Source organism: Polyodon spathula, chromosome 3 (assembly GCF_017654505.1).
Source record: "Polyodon spathula isolate WHYD16114869_AA chromosome 3, ASM1765450v1, whole genome shotgun sequence".
In the NCBI taxonomy this organism is placed as follows: Eukaryota; Metazoa; Chordata; class Actinopteri; order Acipenseriformes; family Polyodontidae; genus Polyodon; species Polyodon spathula.
Window position 1 is genome coordinate 59,282,002 of NC_054536.1, and position 27,855 is coordinate 59,309,856.

A 27,855-nucleotide genomic window follows, 5' to 3' on the forward strand; every position below is an offset into this window, starting at 1 on the left:
TGAAATAAGTCTTCTAGTCTAAAATCATTTGAACTTGCGATACATGTTTCATTTTAAGGATCCTTATCTGGCAAATGTTCAAAAGCAGTTCATACGCTGTCAAAAGGGAGCACAAAAACAGTATAAAGGATAAATGTAAATTCTCGTATATGTTTTCTGTGAGTTCCAATATACTTTTTTTTGTTTGTGAACCACAAGCTCAGTTTATGTATTGCATGCATATGTAATAATCTATTCCTGATTACTGCACAACCATATATTCCTAAGAAAAAAGTAGCTAATGAAACCTTTTGATGCACTTTTTACTTAAACTGTTGACAAATAGGACTGCTTTTCCTCCCTGTAATTAGCAATTAGGTGTAATTAGTGTTGTAGGAAGATAGCTACTATACTAATATTATAACTGAAATATTACTGTTCTGCAGTAAATAAGGGTTCTCTGACTCCTCAACAACTCACACCAGCAAGCATCTGTTGTTTTTTCCCAACAGATGCTCATTACTGTCTTGTTACAGTAATCCACATTAAATTCTATATTTCTTAAGTTATTTATTTCTTTTAAATGCTTACTTAATAGTAAAGGTCATAGCACATGTCTTCTTATGGGATTTTACTCATTAAGACGTTATACTTTTTAAGTATACATGTGGGGATAGTTCTGTAAAGATTGTTGTAGAGTAGCTTTGCAGTAGGCAGAATCAAGTACTTTTTATTATAGACAGCACATATTCTTGTTCAATGATATGCATAAATAGATTTATAAAGATTATTTATTTAATTGCTACATGCAGCACTTTTTTTACATGCAGACTGACTTTTTGGTTGTTACAGTATGTAGTTCACAAGATAGTACATAATTTTGCACTGTGTTCAGAAAATTCAGTTTTCCTTCTGTGCATATAACAGGATGGGTGAATGTTGCCTCTCTGTAGTGTTTTTCAAATACCTCCTCTCGAGCTCTGGGTTTTGTCAGAGAAGAAAAAAATATTTCTCAAGGGTCTTACTCCGGTGCTGCAAAATCTCATCTCCTTAAAAATAGATGACAGTGTGGTGAATGCATGTGTGCAGTATATGGTGTTTTAAATCCAGTGCTGGAGATAAGCTTGACTGATATGTGGATGAGCCAGGCTGCTTGATCTGGGCCCAATAGTCAAACAGAATTTTAGTTGGTTTTTTTTTTTTGTTGTTTTTTTAACACTCTGCTGAAGTCTCTGCAAAGAAGATAATAGGTTTGAAATTGATCTGCAACCCTTTAGAGCTATGGATATTACTGCTGAAACTGTATTGTTGCTGAATAGTTTCTATGCCATCAGATGTACTGTATGTCTGCTCACTTCCTTATCATGATTAGAGGAGTGCTGACAGATCTGAGTTTGTCACCCAGTGATTCAAGTTAAAAATCACTTTGTAAGGGATTGTATGTTATTGCATACAGCAGTTTGTGGTTTGGGATTTCAAAGACACACAATGTAAGGTTGAGTTACTTAAGGGTCTGTATGGGAAATCAGATCAATTCTAGAAATGTTTGCTTACCAAATAGTCTGATATGCATAGTACTGGTAGTCTTCAGCCAGTAATACATCTACTTGGACCATTTTGTTTTTAAATATGTTTTATTTTGTTCCATCACCATGTATTTGTTACTTTTATTTTACATTTTACATTTCTGCAACATAATCTCAGTTGCTATAATATTTTTATGTCCTTGATAAATCAGAATTGAACAGTTGCTTAGTTTCATGTTTTATTTCATTAAAATTGTGATTTGGTTTATGTGCAGCTAAGGCCATAGGCCTCAGGTATGTTAGTTTTCTATATTAAATATATAGGCCTTCCTCAGTAAGCTAATTGCCACCAGTGTAGGCAGGTGATTAGTTTGTAGACCTCTTAACCCTGCTAATTTTAACAGAGTGAAGCATATGTTACAGTGTACAATGTGCTGAGAAAGGTTAATTCGGACATACATTTCACAAGGGCTTGCTGCAATAGGAGGGCCCTATTCTGATACAACTTGTAGGGGTTGACTTCTTTGCCTACCATTGCCCTGATGGCTTGGACTATAAAACAAGTTATTTCCTTGAGCACATTTTCCTCTCAACAACTATGCAATGGTTGGCCTAAAATTCCTTCCAAAAAAGATATGAGTATTTTGATGTTTGAAATTCCTTTCTATATTCTATTCTGTAAGAGGGTTGAGGGTTTTATAACTTTGAATGATAAATTAGTATTGAAGCTTTGAATCTCAGCATAATTATATACAAATCCAAACTAATACTGATCCAAGCTCTAATTTGGCCAATTTTCCTGGCACAAAATAACATCAAATAAATACAAATAAAAATACATTTAAAAAAATGTAAATGTGGAAATTGAGGTGGCTCACAGAGTCATATTGCTAAAGCTTTACATAGTATAATTTAAGACTCCTAATCCACATCAGTCTGGTCCAATTCCAACTTTTAGTGTGAGATTGTTGAACTCTCTATACACCTTTTGTTACTCATTGGAAGTCTTCAGTTATTCCATGCTTTATGATTCCTAAGTGCATTCCAATATTGAGCATTATTTCCATTGTCTACTGTAAAAGGATACTTGGAAAACATTGTTTTGAATGGAAGGATTCACATAGCCAGTGATTTAGTCTCGACCTGTTAGGAACCTAATTTGGATCACTTGACACACCTGTAAAGACGGGGCCCCAAAGTTTTAATGGATCTCAGAAATCTAGTCACAGTGTGTGTACACACACACACACACACACACACACACACACACACACACACACACATCTGTAGCTTTGCTGCTGTGAACCCTTGTGTTTCCCAGAGACCTGTAGCTGAAGCCTGTCCTTTTCTGTTTCTCCTTCCCTGTTTTTTTCCGTTTCCCCTTCTGATATTTAACCTGCCCACCCGGGCTGACAGTGACTTTACGTCCAAAATGAAAAACAGGCAGATGGGAGCCCCGGGAAAGAACATGACGAAAAGCACCAGCATCGGCGGGGACATGTACAGCCTGGAGAAGAACGACGGCAGCCAGTCCGACACTGCGGTGGGCACCGTGGGCACTGTGGGCAAGAAGAGGCGCTCCAGCATAGGTGCCAAAATGGTGGCGATCGTGGGGCTCTCGCGAAAAAGCCGCAGTACCTCTCAACTCAGCCAAACAGGTAGGAACTGTTTTTTCTTCTTGTTTTTTTTTTCAGCTTATTTTTCTTTTCTTGTGATTTGTTTCTGAAGATTTACTTCCATTGCATTTATTTATTTTTATGAAACTCTCATTTATAACTTAACAGCTTCAGGTTGCACATTGGTGTATGGAAGATTTTTTCCCAGTGGATGCAAGATTTCTAATGCATTTGATCTAACTCAGATTCTTTTTCCCCTAGATAAACAGAATGCAGAGAGTTGGATTCTTATTTATAACAGGTATCGGTCCTTTGTCTCTGGTTTTATATATGCAGAGGGGAGCAGAGATAATAAAAATGTATCTCTTTTTTTCCTTCTTAGGAATCAGTAGGAGCTGCGTGAGCTTGTTTATGCTCATGATTATTAATACACAGAGCAGTTAAAGTTTTATGATGTCTTAAATTCAATCGAGTGTTTTACTTTTCTTACATCAGCATATTTGGATGAGTAAAATAATTTCAAATGCTGACAACTTTTTTTATATTGAATAACAGTTTTTCTAATCTTTACTGCTATTTTTACTTTTTGAAATATATTTATCAAATCTGTATTTGCCTACTACAGTTGTACAGTGTACCAAATAGTGATGTTATATACAATGATTAATGGTCCATATCCACAAACAAATAAGTGAATAAATAAACAAACAAACAAAAATGTATGTGTATATATATATATATATATATATATATATATATATATATGTGTGTGTGTGTGTGTGTGTGTGTGTGTGTGTGTGTGTGTGTGTGTGTGTGTGTGTATATATATATATATATATATATATATATATATATATATATATATATATATATATATAGTAATAGTTGTTCTAAAATAAGGTGTTTTTTTACCCACTTCCAATATTGAACAGTCATAATATAATGCTATACATGCTGCATCAACATTAGAAAAATGCTTTAGTACCTTGAACAGCAATTATCTGTGGAACCTGAATGGGGTGCAAATAAAGGAAACATTCTATTTTGGGAATTTGATGGGATATTACAATATGGTGTTTACATTACATCTCTGTCTCAATGAAGTGTGATAACATAACAAATGACTTTTTTTTTACTTGCAGCAAGGAACTCCCAGACAGGGTGTGGTCGTTTTGTTGAAAATGGTTAGACCCTTAAAGCACCCTTAAGCAGACCTTGTCCAGTTGGGAAGCATAGATGGACTCATTAAATTAATGTGTAAACTGCAAAGGGTGCTGGAACATTTAAAAATTTTGTGCAGGGTTGTTTTAATTTTGTTGATGTTATGTTGAAAATGTTATCAGCTTTTCTCATTATATCCCAACTTTATTTCTTCAGGCACAGTGGTACGTATTACACTATTTGAAATATCATGAGTGATATCTTTGGTATTTTGTATTTATTGCTTTACTGGGAGGGAATGACTGCTGGTTTTAAGACATAAAACCAACCTGATAAATCTCCCTCAGTATCAATTGTCTAAGGCTACTGTTTTGCTGGTGAAAGGGGGCACTTATGAAGATATCAGCCTGCATTGTATATTATAAAGGAAACACTGACATACAATCAGAATTTCAGTGTTATGGTTTACAAATATTATAGAAAGGTGTACATCTCCTAATATTAATACTTCTGAACTCTTTAGATACATAGCATGCTATAGCTAACAGTAGTCTGAAACAGCTTAATAAATAGCAAACTGTATTTTATAAAATAGGTTTTGATAAAACATTATTTAACTAAGTCATGGAGTTAAAGTTTATAAATAGCGACCATATCTGAAGTTATGGATGGACAACATTATCTTATGTTGGTGTTAAAATTCCTGTGTGCACAGCTTGAGTAAAACATTACTGTGAGTACCTTAATACTGATACTAAGGATTGCTTTGGCATCGTGCCTGTTTATGTCACAACACCCTTAACAATATTGAGTATGCTATATTGACAACATATCCTCTTACTTGCAATGAGAGCTGAAAGCTTACTGTATATGCAATTTGCAGTTGCAAAGGATAACGGTTATCCAGTGGATAAGTAGGGCCTAACCAAGGGAACCATGCCGAGGATTGTTTGCCCAATGGGGTGCCCAGTGGCTGACAGGTAAACAAGCTGGGGTGGAAGGACAGGAATTGATTCCTTAATTGATTCAACCCCCAGTTCGACCCACACTCATAGGTTAGCAGGGTCTTTGTGTTCCGTAAAAAGTTGATGTAAGGACATCTATTGAATTGATTGTAACTGTGGCAGATGTAAATGCATCTAAGGTTTGAATATTAAAATATTACCATTTCACACACACTTTTAAAGGTGTTGGTTTTCTAAAGTACCCTTATTTAAAAAATTTAATTATGGCTGTATTTAGATTTGGCACCGTTTAAGTCATTGGAAAGACTGCAAGTTGGAATCCAGTGTTGATGAGTGTTTTCATCCCTTGAAGGGGTTCTTGTGCTGTAACGTTTGAATGATGAAAAGTTTTTCAGGTGTATTTTTTATAGTGTTAGTTTCTGCTTCAGGGCTTGTTGTTGCATAACAATCTTAATATTTTCTTGCTAAAATACAATCATTTATATTAGATTATTCATGATAAAATGAAACTTGGTGATTTAAAACATTCCAAGTAAAGTTTTGTTAGTATCATTGTTAAAATTGTTCACAGAAAGGGCTTAATTTGTTGTGGTGGTTGTTTTAGGAAAAAGTTTCAGGTTTTTGGTGTTTTTTTTACATAAAACATCTTTTTCCTTCTGGCCACTATTTTGTAATATAATATTAACACTTTCTCGCATTAAGGTTTTTTTTTTTTAAATTGTTAATTACATGATGAAAAAATAAACCTCAAGTTTTTAATACATACTTGTTTTGTATACAACACTATTGGGATTGTTACTAGGAAGTATTTTAAATGCTAGCTGTAAATGTTGCCACCCTAAAACTACAATTTATCACCCCTGGGTAAAACGCCAAGACCCATATTTCCAAAGCGCTTTCTTTATTATTTATTTACTCCTATTTTGTGAAAGGAGAAATCGTGTTAATGTTACAAAATGAGAAACAATCATCCTGAGAGTGCTGAAGAGAACTTGTATTATATTATGTAGTTGTTTTGTTCTAGGTTTGTAAAATAAACAGGTGTCTTATTTCACAAAATGAGAGTTAATTAAAGACTTGAGTAAAAGCTTTGGAGATATTTCACCAGTATGCTTAAGGAGTATTTAGATCTGTTGCTGTTTTTTTTTTTTTTTTTTTTAATAAACACCCTGGGCTAAATTCTCAAAGCTGTTTACTCACATTATTCTAGTAATACCTTTTAATCATCTTAAATAATTGGTTTTTATTTTTTAGTACAATATGTGTTAGTAATTCATACAGCTGTATTTTAAAAGCAATGATAGAATCCTGATAGAATGACATTTTCTGAGAGTTGAGAATGGTTCTGTATAGAGTATACCTTAGCAACTAGGGAGATACTGAAAGTGAAGACGGAATCTATGAAAAAGACCTAGGAGTTTATGTTGACTCAGAAATGTGGGGAAGCTATAAAAAAAGGCCAACATGATGCTCGGATATATTATGAAAAGTGTTGGATTTAAATCAAGGGAAGTAATGTTAAAACTTTACGTGCATTACTAAGACCTCATCTAGAATACCGTATTCAGTTCTGGTCACCTAACTACAAAAAGGATATTGCTGCTGTAGAAAGACTGCAAAGACAGGCTAAAAGAGTTGAATCTATTCTTGAACAAAGAAGACTACGTGGCAATCTGATTCAAGCATTCACAATTCTAAAAGATACTGACAATGTCGACCCAAAGGGACTTTTTCGACCTGAAAAAAGAATCAAGGACCAGGGGTCACAAGTGGAGATAAGATAAAGGGGCATTCAGAACAGAAAATAGGAGGCACTTTTTTTACATCTGGAACCAGGTCCCCAGTAATGTTGTTGAACTGACACCCTGGAATCCTTCAAGAAGCTACTTGATAAGATTCTGGGATCAGTAAGCTACTAACAACCAAACGAGCAAGATGGGCTGAATGGCCTCCTCATGGTCTAAATATGGTGTATATTTGGGCACCAAGCATTAATTTGTGATTGGGATACTTATATTAACTAAAATGTATACTTAATTATTTCTCTCTACAAAACAACTAAATGCAAATATTACCTTCAAATAAGATGTTCTGTCAGCACTGGCTTGCAGTTTTACATACTTCATGAGAAAAAATTAGTTAACCCTTTGAGTAGTATGACCATACCAGTATGTTCACTGCTCTCTGGTCCCCAGGGAGTATGTTCCACAACTTTAAACTTTGAATTACTGAGCCTACAAAACCCCTGATCATGTAATATTGTAACACAAGGTTTCTGTAACACCTTTTATTTGTCTTTTGCTAGATATTGATTGAATTACATAGAATAAACCCAGTCACAAAATTGTCAACAGTGTTTGTAAACCGGGGTAAACTCGGTGAAAAAGAAGTATTGGAATCACTGAATCGGATGTCAGTGAAGATACGTGTTAGGACGTGTTGTTGTTCCACCCCATTGTTTATTGCCTACATGTTGTTATTTAGTCAAAACCTTTCCCTATGACTAAATAAAACATGTATTTATTTGTTTTATTTATTCACGATAAAAATTATTTATCTATTTTGTCAGTGTTCATTACATACATACAAACATATAGCTTTCAGCTTATTTGTACACTGTAAGACCGGCACTGCATTTTAGAACTCATGGTTTAAAGGGTTAAAAAAAAGTACCAAATGCTAAACAATTATCAGTTGTCCTGCTCTGTACCTTCTAGAGTGCAGTGATGTCTTTCTTGTAGTGAAGTGACCAAAACTGCACAAACTGTTCTAGATGGGGTCTGTTTCCCTTTTAAAATTACCTCACCACTTTGTCAAGACACTTTTATTGAACACTCCATGTCACAAAGACGGCCAGATTGGGGGACGTCAGACCAGAAACAGGAACCAGAGAGAAAATAAACGACAGAGAGGTGGATTTTGGTGGAGCTGAGCGAATGGTCTCGCTCAGCATTTAATAAATGAACAGACAGTCAGAAAATAAAAGGTTGTAAGATAAACAAAAACACAGGACACGGCACTGGTAGCTAAAATAAACAGACAAACAAAACGGACCATACAGAAGAAACACGGTGAGCTTTTATTTTCACTACTGTTGTTATTATTATTACCTCAGTCTCCAATCCCGTTCTCCACTCAGCGAACACACAACCCCGAGTGAGTGAAAACACGCAGCTTTTATGCAGCTGTACCGAGACTCGATTGCTAATCAATCATTCAATTGGAGTCGCGGTAAAACTGCACGTGAATTAATAAAGTGAAATTCCCCATGCTCACGTATTATTACATTTTACTTGCACGTGAAATGCTGTGCAATCCTCATGCCTAAATACAAATATACGTTTTAAACACTTGTGTTACACAGACCCGTTTATATCCCATGTATCAATGACTATACACCAACATTAACACACAACATTCAACACAAAATACACACAGGGGTGGGCACTTTGCCACACTCCACTATAACCCAGAGATCATTTTCAGTGTCCTCTTTCCATCCTGTTTATATTATACTTATAACCTGGATTATTATACTCAATGTACAATAATTTACATACCTAACATTAAAATATATTTGCTACAGCGTGTATTGTTTTAGAATGTATAAAGGAGTGTGGGCTATATATTACTAATTACAGTAAACACAACACAGTACAACACAACAAGATTACAATAAGTAGTGCTGTCACACTTTCAACACCATAGTCCACTTGAACTTTATCCATGCAGGATAGTTTACACTTTCCTCTTGTTTTTCAAAAGTGCAGGGGAATTACAACGATTGAGACTGAAAAAGAGATAGAAATGGATTACAATAACCCACTGTAGTCCATTAAAAAAAATGGTGTAGCAGTGTGCCAGTGAGTTAGAAGTCATTACTTTTTAACTGTTATTTTATACCTGAATTCACAGAACTGATTGTTTCAGCCTCATGTGGCACGTGCTGCCTTTCCTAAGTAATATGTCAGCAGCTTTCTACGAAACTCAGTCCAGCGAGGAGAAAAACAAATACATTAGAAATGTTTACTCTCTCACAAAAAGACCTTTGCTCTCTGCTTGATGTAAAGTAAAAGTGGAAGGCATGCTGCTCGCTGCCTGATCTTGGCCTGATTTTCTTAGTATCTGCCTGCTGTGTCAGCTTATTGTAACGTGCCCCAGCTGGCAGAACAACTGCAGATGGACTTGCTACTCAAAAACAACTGTTTTCTTTCCAATTAAATGTCTTTGTATGCCGTAGTGTATTAAGTGTGACAAGCTGGGGGAACATTGCAGGTTTCGGTCTTGTTTTCTGTGCTGCTTGAGAATAGGAAGTTTTTGTACCTCACAACCTGCAACATTGCTACATTCCTCACAGGGTTGGCTTATTTAAATCAAGTCGATTAAAATCATAGATTTAAATCGCTTCATTTAAAAAAATAATAATTAACATTGATTTAAGTTTTTTTTTTTTTCCATTTACTACCTATTGTATATAGTTTAAGGAAAAGACATGAAAAGTATGTTTTAAAAACCTTTTATTAACACAAGCATCTTAAACTTTTACTGTCTATAAACTAAAACTCTTCGGGTTGTATTCTGATCACAGCGCAAATGTGAGTGCAAGTCGAACTGCGCTTGCCCGATTCTGTGGTGCATAAATGGAGCAGAGACGTAACAAAAAAATACTGCACTGAAGTGGTATTCTGAATACATGTTTTGCCCCATTATAGAGCACCTGCCCCATCATTAACATATTCGCCGAAACGATTCTGATGAATTGAAGTGCAATGGGGTCCCAAATAAACAACTGAGCACTGTGTTAAGACCCACTGAAACCAGGTTTATTTGGTGGTGCAGTCAGGAACTTTAATAATTGAACAAACTATAAAAAGCAAAGTAGTCCTAAGTAACAACTGCGTGTGTTTGGACTGACAGAAAGGAAATCAAAGAAAGAAAAGAGTGACTTGGATGAGTAAGGGGTATTTTTCTCTGGAGTACTCCATTGCTAAATTATTGTAGTTCACATTTAGAGGATGCCACAATGATAGATAATTTGCTTTATTTATGTATTCATTTAAGATTGAGCAGATTTGTACGTAACTATTCACAAAGCACCATTTCCAACATCTTTAAATTTGCCTAAAGCTACTGTAGATCTACAACTGCGGTACTACTACGACTACATTTTTTTTTTTTTTTTTTTTAAATCCATATTTTAAATCATTTAAATCAAATGCGATCCCTAATTCCAACCCTAATTCCTCATCAGTTTATTCAGTTTAAATGTATACAAAATACAGTCCTGTAAACCTAGTTTAATTTAACACATGTTGTTCAAATGGCATGTGAAAATGTGAACTCTTAAAAGGGGTTTTGTGTTATCTTAACATGTGTCTTTATGACGCGTATGTATTTAACACTACCCAGATGTTGTTACTATATATTTGACATAAAACTATTCTAGTACCAAAACCATGGGTTGGTGGAAAATGTATGTTGGTGTAAACATTTTCTTTAAATTGTAGTACCCATTTATCAGATTCAACAGAAGAATCACTAAACGCATTACATTTTGAAATACCAGATCAGATATTTTAAAAATGCTTTCAGCTAAAAAGGGAGCCGTTTTTATGGCAGTGGCAGGAGGTTATGTACACAGTAGTGCATCATGCACCCAGGACAAACAAACCAAAGTAATTTCAGTCTAGCAGTTGATGAGGAGCTCAGTGAAGTGAGATTGCTCAAATTACATCTCTTTCTGGTCTTTTTTTTTATTACCCAGCTGTAAGTACAGGTAATCAAATTCACTCCCTGTCAAACATAATCCACATAAAAATAGCGTGTCACAGCAAAAGCCAACGTATCCAAATGACCATGCCATACTATGATGTGCTTTGTACTTAAGTTACTGGTTCTGTTCATGTATTGGCTTTTGAGGAGTATTACTATTTTGCTAAATTAAATACAAGCACAATGAAATATATTAGAAAATGGACTGGAGATTTTTATTAACCTGATTGATCAATATGAGGTCCCTAATCTCTGTACAGGACTGTGAAAGTTTGTAGTTCAAACTATATTCTCTATTCCAAATCAATCTGTCAGTAAATACAGTATTCATTGTACAATTTACCTTTTTATTTCTGCTGTAGTACACACTCTCTGAACGGTATGTGTAAAAGCAGACTTGCTTCGTCACTATCCTATACATTCAGTCTATTTAAATTTTCTATAGATTTTTTTCTATATAAATTAGTAGTCTAGCTAAATCAAGACTAATGTTTGCTGTCAGCAGCAATACAATAACCACAACAGCAATAGCAGTTAGTCTTGTGCTTGAACGACAGTAATAGAAACAAACAACTGGATGCAGGCTGATTACTTTCAGCAACTTTATTTAGCACACCATAATGTGCTCTCTTCTCTATCAAAGCCAGACTTTGAATAAACTTTATTAACGCACTGAACAAGTTACTGAACAAACAGCATGGTCAGCAAACATATGTAGGTTGCTAGGCATTTTAAGTATTACTTTTTTTTTTTTTTTAACACTTTCGCTGATAAATGTTATTGCCTAAAGATAACTTAAATACTGAAGCTTACACAAATACACAAGCATTCACTCAAATCCTAATTTTAAAAAAAATAAAGTTTAACGGTGTAATGTTAGAAGTGATACATCATCAAAATGTGGTACTTGCATCAAAACATCAAAACGTCAAAAAGTCATATACTGTCAGATTGAAAGTGGTACACTGTCATATTTTGGTACAGGTGCAATCAAATGTGTGTTTTTCTATTGTCGAAAGAGGTACATTTACAGATAATTATACATTATTTTTTGTAAACTTAAACTGGAAGCAGACAATCAATTTCTCTTAAAGGAAAAAACAATTTTTTTCAAACAAGGATTTCATTTCGAATAAAAAGTTATTGTTAAAACTGCTGCAAAAAATAAAACGTGTTTCGACACCAACTGTGTCTTCATCTGGTACAAGAGTAGCATTTATATACACCTGAATTCCCCATCAGTTAATTACATAGTTAATTACTTAATTACACAATACCATTTTATCACATATCCAATTAATTAGCAGAGCTATAAGCCCACTATCTAATCAATGGTTTACTTAGTTTATACCCATTAAACATCTTTTGTTAGAAAGTATTCATGTCCCAAAATGATTACAATACAAAATTTAACAAGACAATTACACCACAAATTACATGTTTTGATAAATACACTTGGCGTTTTTAAATATAGTTGTTTAACTATATTTCCCCCTCTGTGATTTTCTCAAGACCTATAAACTTAAGGCTCAATACAGAACCGCGATCTTGTTCACAAATTGTACTGAATTGTGTACAAGGTGTCTGAACTGAAGCTAATGTTTAGGCTATTGGAAATATCCATGACGAAGCATCAAACGTGACCAGTACAGTGTTGTAATAGGTGCATTTTCTCTATTATTGATTACGTTCAAGTCCTTTAGATGTTATGCAATGTTTTGGAAAGTCTTTGTTTTACTGTGCTGCTGAATCTCACACGTATGGATTTTTGGCTCTGTGAGTGTGTACAGTTTGTATCTATGTATTGATAAATGAAACTGGCCTAAATTAAAGTCCTTCGTGATTAAAGATAGCTACAGCAATTTATCTTTGCAGCAGATTTAGGTGCTTGGACTTCGATTTAACTCTAATTAGGCCCTCAGGAACCTGCGTAAGAAATGATTTCTGGGATGATGCATTGCAAGTCATGGCTTAGGTACAGGGTTCTGTTATTTTAACATATTTGATATAGTTTCTGTAAGTATGACTTACACAATGTCAACCAGTCAAAGGCCTATTAGTCAAGTTTAAGCACCGAGAAGATAAAAAGATGAAATGAACTCATTATTTAGTGCATTACTATGGATACACTTATATTTTCACTCTGTTTGAACAGTGAATAATGTGACTTTTGGCATTTCTTAACACATTCGTTTTATTATAAATGTTTATTATCAATAGAAAAATGTTACCGTATTCAAACTAATAAGTACTTTCTTCCTTTACATTCCCTTATTTATTTTTGAAATTGTATTAATCAATCTAAAAAGTTGATCACCAAATCACCTGAGGGGAAAATGGCAGTGTCATTAATATAGTGTAGAGTTATAAGCCTGTTAATTGCATTCATCCCATATATCCATATATATATATATATATATATATATATATATATATATATATATATATATATATATATATACACATATATATATATATATATATATATATATATATATATATATATATATATATATATATATATATATATATAGCAATAAAAATTGCTATGACTTTCCTTAGCATTGTCTGAATTCTGGCCTGTGATTGGTTGGCCAAATGAAGGCTCTTCAGATCCACTTGGCCCAATGTGTATGAAACTTTGCTTGAACATTATATATGACATGCTATGTTACAGAGTGTGTATGTACAGCATGCCCAGGTGATTCGCACGTTATCAGGAGCATCTTTGCTTTCTGGGAGCTGAATTTATCATCGAACAGGTCAGGGTGCATAACCCATCACTTTTGTTCCTAAACTTTAACCTTCATGTAATGTATAAAAGTATGTACTGTGTAACACATTTACGTTATTACATTGTATTAAGTAAAACATATAATAGAAATAAACTAAACATATTGGTTCATTCATTCTCGAGACAACGTTAGACTAAGAATGTACTGGACTGTTTTTTTTTTTGTTTCCCTCACATCCTAAAAACACCCCTATTCATAAACTGCCTTTATCAGAATGCCATACTAATGTAAAAATCCAGTTAATTATAACTGGTTCAAATTTGCATCTTCTGGTTTTATCTATAGTCAAACTGAGAACAACTGGAGCAGAAAAATAATAATCTTACACGCACATACTGGAAGATTCTGCAGCAATTCTTAGCCAAGGGCTATCTATACAATGCGGAATCAAGCAGCAGAGTCAATATCTAAATAATGTTCTGTTTTATCTACTTGTGTCCATCAAATGTTTAACTGAAATCAACTGATGGTTTAGAATGTGTCTTTTTTCAAAATGTGTTAATACGGTACAATATAAATCCCATCTCAGAAATTAAATGATAATTACAGATTTCTCCAATTCCAGCACATCTTTCCTGTTTACATGTGTAATCCTGTGCATAGAACATACAGCCCAATTCTAAAGAAAACAATAGCACTTTTTTAATGTTTTCCCTAAAAATGTGCACCGATGCAATGGTTTCCCGTACTGTGCATCTGCCATAGCTTACCCTGGTTTGCCATATTTTTAAATAAGCTTTACCATACCTCTCTGCTTTACAATGCATACCTATGCTTTGCTATGCTTTCACTATGCTTTATTACACTTTTCAATGCTTTTACTATGGGAAACATGTAAATGGTTAGAGCCTCCAGCTGTACAATATACTTATCTTACATAATAAGAGACACATTTCACACAAGTATTAATTAATTTTAGTTAATACAATTTTTGTGATATACAATGATGAGTGAAATACTACAGCAATATATCCTTAAATAATTTGCTGTTTAATTACACTCCTCAGTTTGTTTTTTATTGGATCTGGTGTGTTCATCTCTGCATGCAAATGCTGTTGCATTTTGCTTAGCATTGTTATTTGTTGGACTCTCTCCAAGGCCACAATCTCCTTTTTGTATTTGGGGACCAGAGTTGACCAGTATTTTCAGTGTTGTCTTCCCAGTTCATTAGACAACCTCATCGGGTGTAAATCCACTTTAGAGCACAGGCACAATGCAACAAGCTCATAGCTGGAACCTGTTTGTGTTGAATCTGATAAGATCAAAGGTTAAAGAGTGGCGCATTCGGCCAGTTTAAGCTCTGTTTCATGGGTACATACAGCATGTTTATTTGAAAAGGTATACCTTGCTCATGCTTTTCTTCATGTTTTGGAAATAGACTTTACTGAAATTTATCATTTTTTTATTGTCTACTAAAATTTGAAGAACTAGGAATCAGTAAGATGGGTAGTTTGAAGAGACAGACAGGAGATGAAGTAATATGCAGTACTCATATGAGCACATGATCTAGAGGGACCTTTGGCCAAACTGCTTGGATGAAACCGTAACTCAGTCTGTGCTGAAGTGGCCCACAGCCTAATTTAATACATCTGACAGGTTTGATTAGGATAAACGCATATACAATGGTTGCCATTCCAGCTCCAATTGATTCACCCCTAAAATTCAAGAGACAACGGTTATAAGTGGGGAAGTGTGCCTATTTGGGGATGTTTTTATTTTCAAACTCATTTTGATTTATTAAACTATTTTGCTGTCCAAATGTTTCAACTGTTTGGGAGAGGGTTAGAAGTGTATTCCTCACAAAACTTTAATCTAAGAATGTTTATGAATACTCTTCAAAAAACAGTCCTGAAAAACATTTCTAATAGAGTTGCATAACACTTTAGCAATTTAACATGGTACTGTTTCTTTTACAAAAGAACACATGACTTTACCTTTGCTGTATCTCATGTGTCGCAAAAATGTATTTAGACATCCTACTTGTTTTGACATTTTTACACACATCATAAATCACTGGTGGAATACATTTCTCAACTTTAACTTATAAACATTAGAGTGTATCCAGATATGTACAAATATCCCTTATAAAAGTTTCCTCTAGTAAAAGCATAGCAAAGTGTATTACAGCACAGTGAAAACTTGGTAAAGTATAGGAAAGCATTGTAAATCACAGAGAGGTATAGTAAAGTATATTTTTAAAAAAATATGGCATTTTTATGGCTAATAATTAGATGTTTTATAAATATTTTTGTCTGTTGAGACGTAGTTATGACAACAAAAAAAAAAAAAAAATGTGCTTTGACATTTGAGTCAGACAATATACATGGTTTTAGCTGTTACAGATTTGTACAGGGAGATCCTACTGAGATACAGTACAAGAAATCCACTGTTCCCTTTCAAGTACGAAATGTTCCATTACCTAATGGGCGTTTACCTCCTAAAGATTCCCGAAACCTGAATATTATATACCAAAGCTGCTCTTCCAAGCCTGTGATGCAGTCACGTCCGCCCCCGAGGGTACGAAAGTACTGCTCGCATAGAACTCAGAGTCATTTTTCCTTTCAAGATCTGACCTGACAGATCAGATAAGTACTTGTTGCTCATGACTGTATAATTTTCGCTAATTATTGTGTTTTACATCATTTATTTATATATTTCCTTTATGCTGTAATAGTTTAAATAGTTGCTGACCCAGTGCTACATTTACCCATACTGTACCGACTGCTAAAGTCCCAAACCGATAGCGAACCGAGCCGGTTCCAACCCAGTACCACACTGTACCGACCCACTACCAGCCGGTGATTACATCCCAGGTCCAGTACCAAGCCGGTCTTGTTTGGATCTTGATCTGCCCCCGTTGCTGTCTATAAGAAGAAGAAGAAGCAGCACCTGTACATTGTTTACTGTACACTGCAATGCTGCTTACATCATGCCTGGGTTTTATCCCTGTGACACATGCAAGACCAATCTGCCTGTTGAAGACAAGCATGGTAGATGCCTGTTCCTGCCTGGGGCCAGAGCACGCCAAGGAGGCACTGACTAACTGCAATTTCTGTGTTTTGTGCATCTTTTTTCAAGGGCCCACTGGAGAAATGTCTATCCTGCGGCTCTACAGAGCGCTCCGTGTCCCTTACACCTGCACAGTGCTCTTCTCCATCACCCTCTGGTAGAGAGGTGGCTGCATCTTCATCCCATGGTTCTGTGCCAAGGGAATAAGGATGACGCACCCGGGAAAGTAGCCCACGCAGGAAGCCATCTTCACAGTCTTTCTCATACTCCTGTGCCTCACCTTCTCCTCCCCCAAGCAAGAAGAACAGTCGCCATTCCAAGCGATCGGCAGACTCAGAGCAGATGGAGAAGCTCTGGGCAGCTGTTTCTCACCAAGGAACAGTGCTTGCAGAGCTACTGTGTGAACATTTCGCGCTGCCTCTCCCACCTGTCCCCTCGGGGCCCCAGGGGGCTACGAGCACAGCTTGGCAAGAGAATAACGTGCTGTCCATCACCGCCTCAGAGGTGGGCGAACAGGAGCTGGTGTTCCCATCTGAGGACGTGATGTCAGACAGCACATCCCCTGCAGGTCTCGGCGCACTGCTGGGCAACTGTAATAGTATTCTGGTAGCCTACCAGCCCTATTTGCTGAGGTCCTTCTCTGACAGCTACAGGCCCTCACCACTAGAAGTCTGCTGGGGCCTAAAACCTTTGAAATATTTACATACCCGACCATCTCCACAAATATATTCCTAACTTACTCTAGTGCAACCTTCAGTGTAGAATATTTCAAGTTTTCAGTTAAAATGTAAATAAAGAAAAAAAAATCACTAATTTACATCTTTTACTAGTAATGCAAGATTGCATGATTTAAAAGAAGACAACAGGCTTCGACTAATTTTGGACAAGCCTTTATCATATCAAACCGCTAAATCAATGCTCAATAACAAATATTAAACCACCACTGGCTTTTAAAACCGATATAGGATTGTGAACTGTGCGAGTGGTGTGGTGAATAAAACAATGTCCAAACAGTTCTTTTCCCCAAAAATGTCAGTGTTTTTAATAAAAGAACAAAAAGAACCACCCCTCTACCAGCAATGGTATCGGGGGGAACACGACTGGTTTGCAGTCCCAAAGAATAAACACAACACTCCACAATAATCCCGTGCACGAAAGTGTGCTCTTAATCCGCAGGTGGTGCTGGTGTCGTGTGGTGAGGGTAGTGCTCTAGTGATGCGGGCTGGCTCCGTGGCTGCAGCCGCTAGCTCCGTATTCCTCCTCTACAGACAACAAACAAACGTAACAAAACAAACACATATCACAACAAAACGCAATCCTCTGGCCGGTAGTTTCTCCACATAAATGTTTTGGAGCTGCAACAGTTTACCTGGTCTTGCAGCATTTTTTGCAGGAGGTACGAGGGACACAAGTGCTTGTCTGTATAGACAACACAACAGTGGTGGCTTACATCAACCACCAGAGCGGCCTCAGGTCACCCAGTCTCCATCGCTTGGCCCGCAAGCTTTTGCTCTGGGCACCCGAGAACCTCCTCTCACTACAAGCAGTAAATCTGCCCGGAGTGACAAACTGGGTGGGTGGCAGACCTCCTCTCAAGGAGAGTTCCCGGCACCTCAAAGTGAAGGCCTCACCTGAGGTGATGAGCCTCATTTGGGAGACATTTGGGAGGGCAGAGATAGAGGGAACCACTGTCCCCTCTGGTTCTCCATAATAGGAGTCGGGGACCTGCTGGCGGTAGGTGCCTTGGCTCACCAGTGGCTGAGGCAACTGTTCTACCCCTTCCCACTGTTTACCCCGCAATTTAATACTGCTATTTTTGCAGGGCCTTTTTGACGAGGGGAAATCTCTGTTCACCTCCATTTGAGCCAGCCTGTCAGCTCCTGTTTTCAGAGCTACAATAAATATAATTTGTATCAGAGCCAGTATCATCATAGAAAATGTCATTCTTGATCACTGCAGGTAAGTGCCAGGGTTGTTTTGCAATACCCCGTCATATCCAGCTTGCAGACCTTTTTGAGAAGTAAACAGGACAGAGAAACACACCAATGAGCCTTCAGTTAGTAAGTTATTTACAATACATGACGGTGAACATTAGCCAGAGAAGGTGAAAAGGCCTTTTTCAGACTTGTTATACTGGTTAGTTACATTTCCTCAGCTGAAACTTAAGCTATGTTTGGTTTTGGGGCTGTGCCAGTATCTTGGCTGCAGTGGTGCTGTGCCAGTAACCTGCATCATTTCTTGTACTTGGGAAGCTTGTGATCCAGCAGTGTTTGGACAATATGTTACTTATGTTTATAAAAAGTAAAGAGGGCATTTTTTTTTATCCCTTAAATGTGTAGTTTACACTAGTGTCAACATTCTAACTATAAGAAAATGGTATATTAGTCAAGTGGACAAATGTTGTGGTTCGTGCATTCATCAGTATAACGCTTTACACTGATGAAGTTTCTTATGTGCTTTTCTTATAATTAGTAATAAGTTGTCAATGGATCAACATTGCAACCACAGTGTGTGTGTATATATATATATATATAATTATATAATATATATATATATATATATATATATATATATATATATAGCTCATCAAATCATAGCACCACAGTCACCATTGAGCTATTGATATCGGGATGGTACAGATGGTACAGATGGTTGAAGCCTCATTCACAAAACCACATTTTCAGTATTCGAAAACCAGTCACTTAATGATGTTCACAATTTCCAATTTCTTTCTACATGATTAATTTCACATAAGAACTAATGTATTATAAGCCTTTTAAAAAATAAAGCTATCTGTCTTTTTTTTAGAAATGCATCTGTTATTTTCATCTTTGAAATAATATTTCCTTTATCAACATGTCAATATAAATAGTAACACAAAAGGTGACTGTTGCTTTTTCAGTGAAATAATATATTGTTATTTTATTAGTATTGTTTTCATTAGTTTGTCTCAACAACATATTGAACTTGGAGCTATACTGATACATTTTCCTATTAGGGTTGTTGGAGACAATTATCATTACTTAATCTAATTGGTTATGCAACTGGAAGTAAAAATGCATAATTATCTGCAGGTTAGCGGTGAACTTCAATAAACCTTAAAAAACAGCATAGAGCAAAGATTTGTATAGCATGAGCATTAGCCTTGACCTCCAAACTGCTTATTTTGTCCAGAAAAAATAACTTGTTGCATTTGAATAATTTACTGTGAACAACATTTTTTTTTTTTTAAGTCACAGTAAAATATATATTAGTTAGACATTACACTTGACACATTAAGCTGTTTTTGTCTGTAAAAAGTCCTCCACATTTCCATTTCAACAAAGCTGCTCCATTAGTCAAAAATATTTGATCTGAACACACTGACGCAAGTTCAGGTTTCAACATACACTACAGAGCCATGAAAGGAACTTGGAAATCCTTTAGTTCTGTCGTTGCTTGAGTTTAAAATGCTTTGTCGAGTTGCCTGAAATACTTTGCGTTCCTTAAACTACTTCAGAGGAAGTTGGCCATAAAATTGTCTTCAGGGTTTTACTTGTAATCATACCTATTTGTTTTTCACCTCTTTGACTGAACATTTCTGTATACTGTATGTATTGAGTACAGGACCATAAATACCCCTACCAGTGTTTGTTCAAACCCAGCAAACTGTCTAAAGAGACAGTAAAGGATCTGAGATGCAGGATGTATAGATTCAAGCCTAAAATATAATGGTATTAATGCTTGTCTATTCAATGTTAATTCCACAGAAATGAAATATCACTCACGTAACCAGCTAGTGCAGCAGAAGTAGGTAACTGGTTCTGGAGTTCTGTTCCATTACATGTTTATTAGGTATAGTTACTGTATTTGATTAAGGGCCAATTGCACCAATGTGGGTTAACCCAGATTAAATCAAGGATTATATTTTAATCAGGATACGCAAAACTTTAAACCAGGTTTTATGTGTAATCCTTGTTTAAAATGAATGCAAGTATTTCTTAATCCAATGTTACCTAATTCTAGTTTAGCACTAAACAGATTATTATTTTATTTTTATTTTTTATCCAGGTTGATACAATCAACCCTAGGTACTTTAGAACCTGGTTGTTGTATGTGGCAACAAATTGATGGTATGCCAACATTACCAAAAACTAATTGAGGGCTGATCCTTGGTGTTTAGCAGAACATTCATTCTGTTCAGGCTGCTGGAGTGGTTTTGCTTGAAAAAGGGAATAAGCAATCCTGTTTCTAGTGAACTACCATAGAATCCATGGGTCCACGGAGCCTCAGGATTCCTGTAAATGAGTTTAAAATGAGCTTACAGAGGCTGCCAATTAAAATAAGTTAGGGGTAGGTTGCTAAGCGCAAAAATGATGATTAATTTGGCAGCCTGGACAATTGATGCAAAATAGATCATCATGCCGCTTTGACAAGTTATGATACTTACAGAAGGACAGTCAATTCTCGTTATACCACCAATTCATATTATCATTAGTAGCCCATATAAACCAAGCCATGGTTTGGCCACCTCTGGCATATAGAAAGGTTCAGAGGTTTCATCCTAACTGGCACATGTACAGCTTAGCTGGCAGTCACCAGTAAGATCTACTTTGATAAATGAAGGAAATATTTTCCACTGCCTTTTGGGTTTTAACTTCAGGCCTCGATACAATCTTATTTAAATGGATTTAAACATGAAGCTTCTGGTAGTTTTGTTACAAGTGTTAAAAGTAGATTTTAAAAAAAGTCAACCTGAGAATCTGCAGAAGTCGACGCACAGTGTATGCAGCAGCACTCCACTGCAAGGAATTCACATATTCTAGCATATATGATTTGTGATACCCTTAAGGTGATCACCCTGGGGAAATTAAAGAAGCGCCAAATACAGTTTACACCCATGTGTACCATTCAAAAGCACCGTAATTTAATTTTATATACTGCGGTACGTATTGTAGTATATTATAGTAAATTTGTCTTTTATGAAGAGTACTGTACTTCTTTTTATTTTGTATTATATGAAATAGCATGAAATAAAATGAAATGCAAATATAAATATAAAACAAAATAAAATGAAAAACATTGTAAGCAAACATAGAGTGACATTTTTAAACTGGGAAGTTTATACAAAAAATACATGAAATAAATACTTGCAATCGTAGTTGTCAAGGCTCAGCCGTTACCATAGACACGGTATGAAGGGAAACGGAAACTCTGACTAGCACTTGCGCAGATATATAATTTAAAGCAAGTCGTTTGGGATACAAAAATGTGATGGAAGAGAAGAGACGTTTGTTTCTGAAATGCGTAAACTGCACATAACAATTAAACAACGCTGCAAATAATTTGAGCATGGGGGGCTATATGCAGCTGCTTGTGACAAAATAATGATGTGCAGATTTTGCAACTGTCGGCTGGAATAGGAGTCGAAAAATGCCGTCGTTAAGCATTAGCTGTTTATTCCTTTTGGGGAAAATATGGCTTGTTTGCTTATATTTTCTAGTAGTATGCTAACTTTGCATTGGAGCAAATGCTGTTTTGGTGGTGAATGAACTTACATGAATGAATCTGCTTTGCTTAGTGTTTAAATACTGAGAAACCCCAAGCTTGCTGTATAGTGGAGCCCTGCTTCAATGCAATGGGATTGAAATACAATTCCTATCGGTTTTTTAAATGGATGGATTGCTGTATGTGCAATTATTATGACATCCCCACAATAGTTGGGCAGTATAAATATGTATTTTTCATTTGATCCTGTATTTTTATAGAGGGCTTGGGCAGTATTTACTGTAAATAGGCAGTTAATTAAAAAGAGTGGGGGGCTGTACGTTACTGTTACTGCCGCGAATGAGAAATGATGGTAACAAAATAATTTTTCTGTAATAGGTCTGTTTGTCAGAATGTTTTTACAAAATAAGTGGATAGTGTTTAATAAAAAAAAATATGTGTGTAGTTAAAAGTTGATGTATACTATTATTGATATACATCTATCTGAATTGTAGTATAACGAAACTTGTGAAAAGTAAAGTGAAATATGATCAAACAATTAAAAAAAATTCACGGGGCTCTAGTTATCGGTAAGGGTCTGTCATGTATATTTTGGTCATGCGATATTTGTTTTACAAGCTTGGTAGGCTGTGAACAATATTAGAACAAATAACCTACAAAATGTGCTGGAAATGGGGATTAGTTCAATTTAGAGTTTACAGATACGTGCAATAAGTGACCATGCGCCCCCTTCTAGTAAAATGATTTTATTGTATAAGCTGTAACCACTACTGTAAGCTTCTGCATTGGCTTAAAACCCATTATCAGCCAGCAATACATATTGTATGGGATAGTGACAAGTTTGCACAAGCAAGACAAGTTGAAATGTAGTGTCTCAAAACCATTAAGCTTGAATATTGTATGAAGAGAATAGCACAGAGGTGCACGTGCAACATGAGGAAATTGGTGCCTTCTGTATTTAGTTGGCTAGCATTACAATTATTTTTTCCTGTGCTTTTGTTGTCCTCCACAGCAGAAGTAGAAGGGTGTCATTATCTTGGTTGAATGACAGCTCCATGGCAGTAGGAGCTATTTGAGTTGGATAGAAGCATGGAAGTTGGACAGTCAATATATCATGATGTGCCATATACCAACTGCCTATTGTTTCTGTTTGACTTGCATACCTTTCTCAAAGGGCGCTCCAATTTATTAATTTCTTTTAATAGAAATTAAACTGCTCTAGTTTGACATGCAACAAAGTAAATCCATGATTAGATGTTAATAAGCAAACTGTCTTTGTTCTGTGCATACTGTAGATACTAAGTTAATCAATAATACTTAATGCTGTGCTAAAAGTAGATGTTAAAATCCCACTGTAAGCAGCTACCCTATGGCTGATAGATGGGATCGTGCATCCCCCAAAAAGACATTCTTACACCCCACCTAGGGACATTCTACTATCCCATTCTACAAAATTCTACTGTACTCCCAATCCACATAGTTTACTTTTCCGATTTTTTTATAGATATTTCAAATGCATAGAGCAAGGGTTCATTACTACCCCCTTTTTTAAAATTTATTCTGAAAACTGATGTGGCTATGGGTGGCTCCTGTACCCCAGGGTACAAAAAGACACAACAGATTATATATATATATATATATATATATATATATATATATATATATATATATATTATATATATATCCTTCTTTTATATCCTTCTTTTAATTCCAAAGCAAACGTCTGAAAATAAAATCAAAGTTGAGTGATTTGTCCATTCTCCTGGCCTTTATCATTAAGTTACAGTTCACACAGTCAGGATATTGCATTACAAACTGCATTTTTAATTGAAAAAACAAACAAAAAAAAAAAAAAAAAAACACTATTTCAAAGTCAGTGATTTTAAGACAGGGCTTGATTATTTATTTTATGTTGAATTGCAGTGGTAGTTCTCAGGGGTAGTAACACACAGTAGTAGTTTTAATTGGAAGATTGTGGCAGGAATAATGCTCTGTCTACTAGTGAAAATGTTTTTAGCATGCTTATTTCTATCGTATTTATTTAGGGTGTATAGATTGCAACAGTTACTTTTTGTGATATTTTGTCATTTCAGTGTTCCAGGTTTAATTAATTAATACAAAACTGAGTCAAGGAATGTAGAGGAGCTTTGGTTGAAAACTATAGGTGACCATGGGCTAATTGAATCTGACTGGTCCACATTACAAAAATGAACACAATTTGTCAGTCGGCAGTACGCAGTCGGTACGCCCAAGATTGAATAACAGAAGTGGACAGCTGCTTTGTGAAGATGCTGTCATACTGCAGCTCATGTACTGCACCACGCCAGGCTGTGCCTTAGAAATGTTTATTGCGGTATACCCTAGTTAAAAAAGCAAAAAAATAGTGAAAGGATAAAACTGTAAAATAACACATAGAGGAAACTATTCAGTTGGCCTAAACGCTGGGACCGTTTAAAATTTTTTTTTTTTTAGGATCAAACCTGGCATATTAATACAAAACATACTCTAAATTGACTGCTGTTGCTTTTCACAAAGTTCCTTTTTAAAGATTTAAACAGCTATTTAGATCATCCACTGTTTATATCAACACTGCAACGCTCAGCAAAAGCAGTGTTTGAGAAAAAAACTTTCCTTAACACGTGAATTTGGAGTGAATGGTGAGTTGCTGGTCAAGTACTACTAGTATGCAGTAGAGCTGGGTGTAAACATTTCTAATTGCTCAGAGTGATGCAAATGCAGCCACTCGACAACGTACTATAAGAGAGACTTCACAGGCAATATGTTAGTATAGGAAAATTTACATCTCTGTGTAGAGCTCCTTCTTCTGCACTCTGATTGGCCGAGACTGAAGAGGCATTAGTCCAGTCAGCATCCTACTGCTGAAGCAGAGAGCAAGGTACAGCAGGGAGGCACTAAGCACCAGATACAGCAGAAGCAGCAACGGCTTTTATGAATCTGTAAGAAAGGAGCAGTGCAACATAAAAACTAACTGTGGCATTGCTCATAGAGAGGTGTACATTATTTATTTACTTATTTATTTTTTAAAACACTACAAGTGTTGAAAAAGATATACAGTATCTTGTTAGAGTAGTAGGCTACCTGCCTCGTCGGTCAGTGAGTCAAAGTGTCCACAGAGATCTTTCGCTAACATCTACAGGGCTAGCTAACTACAAAAACACTCCGTATTCTATACATACAAAATATTCTATTCATACAAAAGAGAGGTCAGCTGACATGGGCAGGCAGGGACAAGACGCGACAAACCCCGGGATGCGAGTGCAGCGTTCCCAGAGTCGGATGAGCCTCTCTGCATCTTTTGAGGCACTGGCTGTTTACTTTCCTTGCATGAACTCCTTTGATGAGGAGGATGGAGGTAAGATTATTTTGCCTTTGAAACTTTCACTAAGATGTGATGCCTCCCTTCTGTTGATAGAGAATGGATATCTGTGATTATGAAGTCCTTCATGATTATTAATGATGTGAATGGCTTGTTAAGCTGTGCTCTTGTGTATTCATATTGCTCTTGTGTGAGCAAAACCAGAACATGTGCACAATTATTCAATATATCCTTCCATTAACGATTGTAGTGAATATATTTTGGTATAGAACATTTGGTAAGTATGTATTTTAAGGAGGAACATGTTGGATGAATAATTGAATGCGTAACTTGTTGTATACCGAGTGTCTTGTCTTATTGTGAAGACAATCCATTCATTTAGAATAATTCACATTATGCTTAATTTATGACTTGCAGTAATTTATTTAATTCCATTCCAAACGGTCTAAAATATAGTTTATCATCAGGTTTATTGAAAATGCATGGAGTAGAACAGCTTTGCTTTTGCATCTTATTGGTCTAGGTATTGCTGAACCTGAAACACTTGAGTCTGTTAAGCAAATAGTTTGATCAGCTTTACAAGTTCCTCAGATCCTGGCTGCTGTAAATCCCAAACTAATTCATTCACTTTGTTAGAACCTAAGCAGATCATTAATTATGCAGGAAAGGCTTTTTGTTTTTTCATTACCAATTGCTGTAATAGGCAATAAAGAATCGGTAAGACTTGCTTTGCTTGCCATTTTTAAGCAGCCTGACTTTCAACGATTGCCTGTAACAGTTTTCTTAAAGCAATTTTAATCAAAAGTAAAACACTTGGTTGTGGCTGTGCTGTGCTGTGCAGTCTTGGCCAGCATGACATGACTAATGGGGGAAGTGTAATAAAATAAATCTGGGCTCATTTTTTGCCTTGCTGCTCTGTATGTTTCCCTTCACTCTGTTGGAAACACACTATCTCTAACTCAGATTAGATTTTAAGTGCTGTTGGCGTGCAAGTGTTTTTAACTGAGCATTAAAATTGTATGCTTTACATTGGAACGTTATGTTCAGAAACGTACATCGATTTATGCAGTGTAAGGCAGAGTCTCAATTAAGTGAAAGTATGTCTAGACTGGGCTTTTATAAATCAAGCCAGTAATCTCTGTAAGATCTCTGTCATAACAGTGGCACCTGTATGGGGCATGAGATAACTGCCATACATCAATGCTGCCAAAAAGCTGACCCTAAAATTTTGCTTTATAGAGATGGTAAATATAATGATATCAGTATAATTATGACTCGTATTTAATTGCCGATTTCTATATATTGCATAATGGTATACCAATGTATAAATTACTCTGCATGTTTATAAATTACTTTGAAACAGGGAAACATTTTCTTGAACTCAGTGCATTTCATTCTTACATGCTGACTCAAGAAAATGCTTTACGTCCTGTGATGTTTCCCTATATATAAAATGCTCTGATACAATATTATGCGAGTATTGCCTGGTAACCAGCACCAGAACACAGCTAGACCCTCACCTAAATGGTCAGTAACATTACATATCTGGTATCTCCTTGCACACGAATGCTTTGCTGGGAATAACACAAAATAAAAATTGCTTATTAGAATATTACAACCCCAGAGCCAGACTTCCATGTGCATATCAGTACCATTTTTCCTTTAAATTATGATAGAAAAAACTGTTAACAGGATACAACAATTAGTACTATATTTTAAATAATGACAACATGTGATTAAATAAAATATAAGATGTGTATAAGATGTATAAAAGCAGTTGAAAATGATGTCTTTTTTTTATTAAAATGAAAGTAACACAATTCATGATCAAAGATATAGTAAGATAATTACACCAGTGGCTATGGTTTACAGTATAACCACTTGGATTACATAAATTACTTAATATGTGCATGTATTCCATCTGCCTTTACCATTAACACTTACAACAAAGTCACATTGGCTTTGCAACCCAGATGCTGCTTTACCACTTCAGCTCTCAATCATATCTCTGCTACTTGAATACTGCGCTGCTGAGACGATACTGAGTTCATCTGAAGTCATTCTGACCCAGAACCTCAGAAGTCAAGGGTCTGCAGAAAGTCTAAAAGACACTGTGATCATTGTTCATGCAAAATGCTCAGTACTGAATGTCAGATCAAATACAATTTCATTATTGTAATGTCATTTATTTCATGTTGCATCTAGAAA

The 27,855-nt window shown here is 35.8% G+C and overlaps 1 protein-coding gene across 16 annotated transcripts in view; it reads left to right on the forward strand.

Moving 5' to 3' along the window:
- rims2a (regulating synaptic membrane exocytosis 2a) overlaps positions 1-27,855 on the forward strand; it is a 275,234-nt gene that overhangs the window by 231,408 nt on the left and 15,971 nt on the right. For 5 of the 16 annotated variants that reach the window (XM_041245600.1, XM_041245602.1, XM_041245616.1 and 2 more), the window contains one exon: positions 2,922-3,163. The exons of 9 other annotated variants lie outside the window; for them this stretch is intronic. In XM_041245600.1, the coding sequence (XP_041101534.1) occupies positions 2,922-3,163 (242 nt within the window). Of the gene's footprint in view, positions 1-2,921; positions 3,164-25,314; positions 25,684-27,855 lie in introns of those variants that run through there. 2 more of the 16 variants (XM_041245607.1, XM_041245608.1) reach the window with 2 other exon arrangements.